This window comes from Symsagittifera roscoffensis, chromosome 2 (genome assembly GCF_963678635.1).
Source record: "Symsagittifera roscoffensis chromosome 2, txSymRosc1.1, whole genome shotgun sequence".
In the NCBI taxonomy this organism is placed as follows: Eukaryota; Metazoa; Xenacoelomorpha; order Acoela; family Convolutidae; genus Symsagittifera; species Symsagittifera roscoffensis.
The window spans coordinates 68,144,358-68,150,707 of NC_087063.1; the positions used below are offsets into that span (position 1 = coordinate 68,144,358).

The 6,350-nt window shown below is 36.9% G+C and overlaps 1 protein-coding gene across 3 annotated transcripts; it reads right to left on the reverse strand.

Moving 5' to 3' along the window:
- Positions 1–1,603: 1,603 nt before the first annotated feature.
- Positions 1,604–6,106, reverse strand: LOC134839576 (uncharacterized). 3 transcript variants are annotated; one of them, XM_063855175.1, is made up of 3 exons: positions 5,731–6,106; positions 5,428–5,531; positions 1,604–2,325 (listed from the first exon to the last, which is right to left on the reverse strand). In XM_063855175.1, exon 3 carries the CDS (start codon positions 2,014–2,016, stop codon positions 1,642–1,644), a length of 375 nt encoding a protein of 124 aa, XP_063711245.1. In that variant the 5' UTR covers positions 2,017–2,325; positions 5,428–5,531; positions 5,731–6,106; the 3' UTR covers positions 1,604–1,641. The 3 variants fall into 3 exon arrangements, with proteins under 3 accessions (XP_063711245.1, XP_063711246.1, XP_063711244.1); XM_063855176.1 differs by lacking the exon at positions 5,428–5,531; XM_063855174.1 differs by lacking the exon at positions 5,731–6,106 and having other exon boundaries at positions 5,428–5,708.
- Positions 6,107–6,350: the final 244 nt, after the last annotated feature.

Genomic DNA, 6,350 nt, shown 5'->3' on the forward strand with positions numbered 1-6,350 from the left:
TTCGAACCAAAATGATTCGTAGCCTCATAGTTTAAACACGCAACACTTTGCCCAGTTCACTAAATAAATAACCTAACATTTATTCTGAATTACATGAATAATTTTCTGGAAACGCTTTTCAGAAGCACCATAAACGGGCGTCTAGTCCAAAGTCCTCATAAGACGACAATGAAATCTATATACGAAACAAGACTGCTCGTATCAGGGCGAATTCCTGAATGTTCCGACTGCCTTTTAAGATTTATGGAGCATTAAAAACATGAAAAAAGTATAAGTAAAAAAATTTTAAAAATTCTTTCTAAAATTTGAAATTTTAAATGAAAATCATCCCCTACACGCCATATAAAGTACAAAAGGATAGATTTCGCTCATTGTAACAAATCAATTATGGCCAATAAGCTTCTTTCAACCACCAACTTGAATTTTTTTACATTTACTTTTTTCATGTTTTTACTCAAATATGCCTAAAATTCTATTTTTTCGTTCAGATCTTTTTATCACAACATGCACAAAAAAGGCACACGAACTAAAAAAACAGAATTTCGGCATATGTGAGAGTCATAGTAAAATAGGTCAATTGGAAAAAAGTTTTTGAAAAATGACCAGAAAAACGGGAAAAAATTCGCATTTTCAAGTTTTTGATTCCCAAAAATGAGCTGAAAAACTCCAAAAACTACCTTTACTTGAGTATAACTAAGTTTTCACGGCTGAAATTAAGCTTAAATAAGCTATTGTAAGCCTAGACGGTCCCCTTATTAGCTCAAAATTAGACCAAAATTCAAAAATTTCAGACCGGTTTTTCTCGACACTGAAAAAAGTTTCAGGGCTCTTTTCCAGTTTCCCCCCCCCTTTCAAATTACCGAGTTTTATGTTTGTTTTACGTGTTATTACGGCTAAATGCGTGATGTTACGCTGTTAAGTATGAAGAACAAATCTGTTCAGAATTGTGGATTTGTTCACCACGCCAAATTTCATTGCATTATGACAACGTTAAATAAGCTTTTCAAAATTGAATTTGAAAGGTGGGGGGGAAACTGGAAAAGAGCCAGTTTCAGTTATGTTTGTGATACCTGATTTTGGCTCTTTTCCAGTTCCCCCCCCCCCCTTTCAAACTCAATTTTGAAAAGTCTATTTAACAATGCAATGAAATTTGGCGTGGTGAACAAATCGACAATTCTGAACAGATTTGTTCTTCATACTTTACAGCGTAACTTCACGCATTTAGCCGTAATAACACGTAAAATAAATATAAAACTCGTTATTTTAAAAGGGGGGGGACTGGAAAAGAGCCCTGATTTTGCATAAACAAAAAGAAAAAACTTATACACACCCGAATACAAAGTTCCTCTACATTTTCCATGGTCGGAACAGAAACACTTTGTTAACAATAAAATTACTACATTTTGGGACTAGTCAGACCTTTAGTCCTGCTTGCATTGCTGCCACCTATCGTTGTTACTATGGTATCTAATTTCGCGAGTTAACTCTGACTTATCTCTGGGACCACTAGGAATTTTATGGAACCAACAGTTTGATGGGACCAACAGGGGAAACGTCTTTATCTTAGTAGACTTAATTCAATTATCAAAAATTCATACTTTTCACATCGAACTTGGTTGTCCATCATAAATCTCCTTTAATTTATCCCCAAAAAGGGTTCTCGTTGTTGTTGTTATTATTATTATGATCCCCGAAGATCAAGTTGCTCACAACTCCCGACTTCTTCCCATGACTAGTCAGATTCCCCGTTGGGTTAGAGGGGAAATTACTCCCTGTCATCACTTTCAGCAGGTCTGTGATTTCCCCCATTGCCGCATTCGCGTCTTTCACTTGATCTCTCACATGTTCGAGCACGTTTTTGCTATCCGGACTACCTCCTGGACTTGCGCTTGCCGGAGGCACTACGGCTGGAATTCCACTAGCTGGCCCTGGAATGACGTAGAAACCTTGTGGAGCCGCATTCTCTTTAGACTTGTAGTTCACATCCCTCTTTTTACTGTCTACTCTTTTTATCATCCTTGACGCGTGATCGTCCTACGGTTTTTCCCGACGTTCTTCCAAGTGGAACCCCATCGTATCTGCTTCATCGTCCACATCAACTCCTCGTCTGCTCAAACTCAGAGCCAGTTCCCTCGCTGCTTTAACGGCTGACTGGGCAATGTTTTCGACTTCGTGGTCTTGCATAGCTTCTGCATTATCTTGTCTTATCAACTCTTGCGGCCTAATTGATTTGCCTCGCACTTCAAAAAAATTTCTCAACTGCGCAGCGTTGGTCTCAAAAACTGTCAGCGCAACCAACGCACAAACTTGAGCTACTATTGAAAGCTGAAATACAAAATCATGAAACAAAATTTACATCAAATTTAAAAAATCTAAATCAATAACTTACCATAACTTTTTTCGACTTTATTACTAAGAGCGCATAAAAATCGATAAAAATGACTATCGTGTGAAATGCCGCCAATTATTTCTTTTTAAAAGTTTAATTTGACTTATGACTTCTTCCATGAGCTTTTTTCATGAAAAGAATAAATTGAACCATTTCGGGTTAATTCAGTAGGGCCAGGAGCCGATCTAGGATTTTCTCGAGGGGGGATCGGATTTCAAAAAATTTGCCGATTTTTTTAAACCAACCAAATTGATTTTCCATGCGCTCCCAGAACACTATGGAGACATTATTTTGACCAAAAATTTCAGGTCGCACGCAATTTTTTGAAAAAACAGGTCAAAATTGCCGTTTTCGGGCACTTTTTGAAAAACTTAAGATTAAAAAAAAATGGGCTCTTTTTCCTTTTCCCCCCCACCTCACACAAACATGAATTTTATAGTCTAGCGAGTGGTTTTACAGGGTTAATTATGAAGACCAAATATGTTTGTTATAACCTAATCAGTCTGCATGTCAGTTTTCATGACAATCGGACAAAGTGAACAGTAAATTCAAATTGAAAAATTTGCAGGTGGGGGGGGGGGAAAGGAAAACGAGCCAAAAAATGGTTTTTTTTCGGCGCACGCTCCCCTTCAAAATTAGTTTATATTAGCGCGTAAGACGCCTTTAGAAAAATTTTAGGGTTGGTCAGCCGGATCTTTTCCAATTCCCTCCCTTTGATTTTTTTTTCTGAAATTCAATATATGGAAGTCAATTTGAAATGACTTTTCTCAATACAAACTGCATTAAAACGTGTCAGCGTGAACAAATTTTTACATTTCTTCATGGAAAATGCCGCGTGATCAATTCCCAAACAGTTTAGTTTCGTAACTTTCCAAGGGGGTGGGAAACTGGAAAAAAGTCGGTCGGCCTAAAATGGATCACATAAAATAATACCAAAGGGGCCACCCTTTGGTTGGTGAAGGGGTCGAATCCCTGGCTCTTTTTTCTCCTCCCCCCACCTGCAAGTTTTTATAATTAAAATTACTGTTCACATAGTCCGATTGTCATGAAAATTGACATGCAGACTAATTGGGCAATGACAAGCATATTAGATCTTCATAATCAACCTTGTAAAACCACTCGAAAGACCAAAAAATTGATGCTTCTGTGAGGCGGGGGAAATTGAAAAAGAGACGAATCCCTGAGGATTGCGGGGTGGGGGGGGGGGACCCCGAACCCACCCCATCCCCTCTAAATCCGTCACTGAGTTGGGGTATTTGGCTTTTTCCTTTTGCAAAAATTTTTTACTTGCAAAGGGACTGTTCACATTGTCCGATCGTTATGGAAATTGACATGCGGACTGATTCAGCTGTGCCAAACATATTTGGTGTCCATAATTAACCTTGTAAAATTACTCGTTACACCATAAAATTGATGGTCGGGTGAGGTGGGAGAAGAGGAAAAAGAGCCGGGTATTTAAAGTGACCCACAACTCGTTGCGCATACTCGCTATTTCATCTAAGCTATTTCTTCTAGCAATTGTGGTATATCGATTGTGAATTAGACAGATTATCCTTTTTTGTTAGACAGATACTCTTCTTAGTTAACAAAATAAAGAACTATGGAATAGGGTGCTTTTTTCATGCTGACTTTGACTACCTCTAGGAGTGCTAGTCGACTTTGACTACCTCTAGGAGGGTCAAATATCGTACCATATTAAATCCCTTTTAGCACAAAAAAAGCTCGTATCATCTTAAATCGGCTTTTTTCCAGTTTCCCACTCCCAAGTAAAAATTAAAAAGTAAAGCTCTTCAAAAATTGTTCACACAGAATTTTGCTTGTAAGGATCTTTTTCCTTTTCCCCCTCACCTTCAAAATTTTACAAGTTAAAATTTTGTTCATATTGTTATAAGAATTGACATACGGGCTAATTAGGTTATGACAAACATATTTGGTCTTCATAATTGACCTTGTAAAACCACTCGTTACACCATAAAAATCATGTTCGTGTGATATTGGGGGAAATAGCTCTTTTTCCTTTCCCCACCTCACACGAGCTTCAAATTTTTAATGTAACGAATGGTTTTACGAGGTTGATTATGAAGACCAAATATGTTTGTCGTGGCCTAATTTCCATAACAATTGGACAATGCGGTCAACAAATCAACTTGTTAAAATTTGCAGGCGGGGAAAAGGAAAAAGAGAAAGGAAAGGAAAAAGAGAAAGGAAAGGAAAAAGAGGATTTTCAGTCCCTCGCCCTTCCCTCTCGGCCACGAATGCTTAATGATCGACAAACCTTAGCCACAAATAAAGCAGAGAACATACTATATGTTATGCTATGAAATTTCCAATGCTAGAGGTGATAATAGCAAAAAACAACCAGTGAGGACTTTTATTGGCGAGTTAGTTCGAAAAAAAGTAAAATGATACTCATACACTCCAATCACTAGCTTTCTAGTGTAATAACCCTTTTAATCCAAACAAATGAATTATTTTTTATTCGTGTCTTTTCTCAGTTGTTTTCAATCAAGTGTTACTTTTGTAAAAACATACATCAGATAAGCTGGAAAAAAATTCGAAAAATGCCAAACCAAAAGGCCGATAACAATACGAAAGTTGAAAACCTAAACAGTCGCCACATTTTAAGATGTTTATCGATTAAGACAGTCACAACATAATTTAAAGAAAATGAATGACTAGCTAAAACAATTTGAGGCAAACTTTTTTCTGATTTTCTAAGAAAATACAGTTTTCAATCTACACACTATATCAACTTTACAGAATTTTTCGGTCAACACTGATCAAAACGATGGCCAGAAACTAGCCAATGAACAAAATAAGAGTCGAAGTAGAAAATCACACTTTGAAGAATTTCAAATTATTTCGTTGACCAAAACGGTTCGCGAAAAGCTTGAGTTTTTCTAAGCAAGCTATTGAAGCTATGAAACTTTCAAATAGTTCAATTTAAATTATGAAGGGAAGAAAATGGGATGGTGACAAGGACGAAGAAGGGTAATTTGAAACTTTTGGAAGGCATTTCGCTATAAATAAAAACAAACTTCTGATAAACTGCTGTGGTATCAGGAGAGCGCATCACGAGAGTAATCGGCTGCATATGAAGTCATATGACGCGTCAAAACTTCACAACTTCACGTACTGAAACCTGTGAACACAGTTAATTACGGAGAAAGTATAGTACCCCGTCGCAGTGGTGCTTTGCAACACTTGCGGTACAATTAAAACACTGCATCACAAGTAGTACTTATTTGAAACATAGCAGAAAAAATTAATTGAATTTTGTAAAACTTTATCTACAAAAACTTTACACCTATGACCTGAACGAAGCTCATAATTAGCCTTACCAATCTTTGAGAATCAATGATCGAGCGGCAAACAAGGCGAAAAACTTGGGTCCACCCTCGTTCAGCCGAAACTATAAAATTTTTTCAGAATTTCTACGACCATCCCTCCTGAAACAGGCATAAATACGTTAAAAAACTCGCCTGTGAAACTAAGCAAGACAAGTGAACTAAGCCGATATAACAATAAACCGAAACCGTGTAACCGAAAATAAATATTCTGTTAAACTTACAAACTACAGAACAATTTTCAACTTAAAGCTAGAAGCCCATCTAAAACTGAAAGTACCTCTTTATTTTCTCCGAATTTGGAGTACTGATGCAGGGAGAAACGGGTAAACTCAAAATACAGAAACCTTTTTGAAAGTTATTTCTCTATTAAAATAAGTAATAGTGTAATTTCTCAGAACAAACATTTTTCTTACAAATTTTAAAGCGTAGCCGCATATGCACGGAGGCTATCCACACTTCATGTCATGCCTCAATTAAACCCTTGATATCATGACTCGGTTGCGTTTTTTTCGAGAAAAGGAAAGTCAATAAGTTTCAAACAACGGACAAGAAATCAATACATTGACTTTTCTGAGGGCTATCACTTTTTGTAAGAAAAATTGGACGTAGCT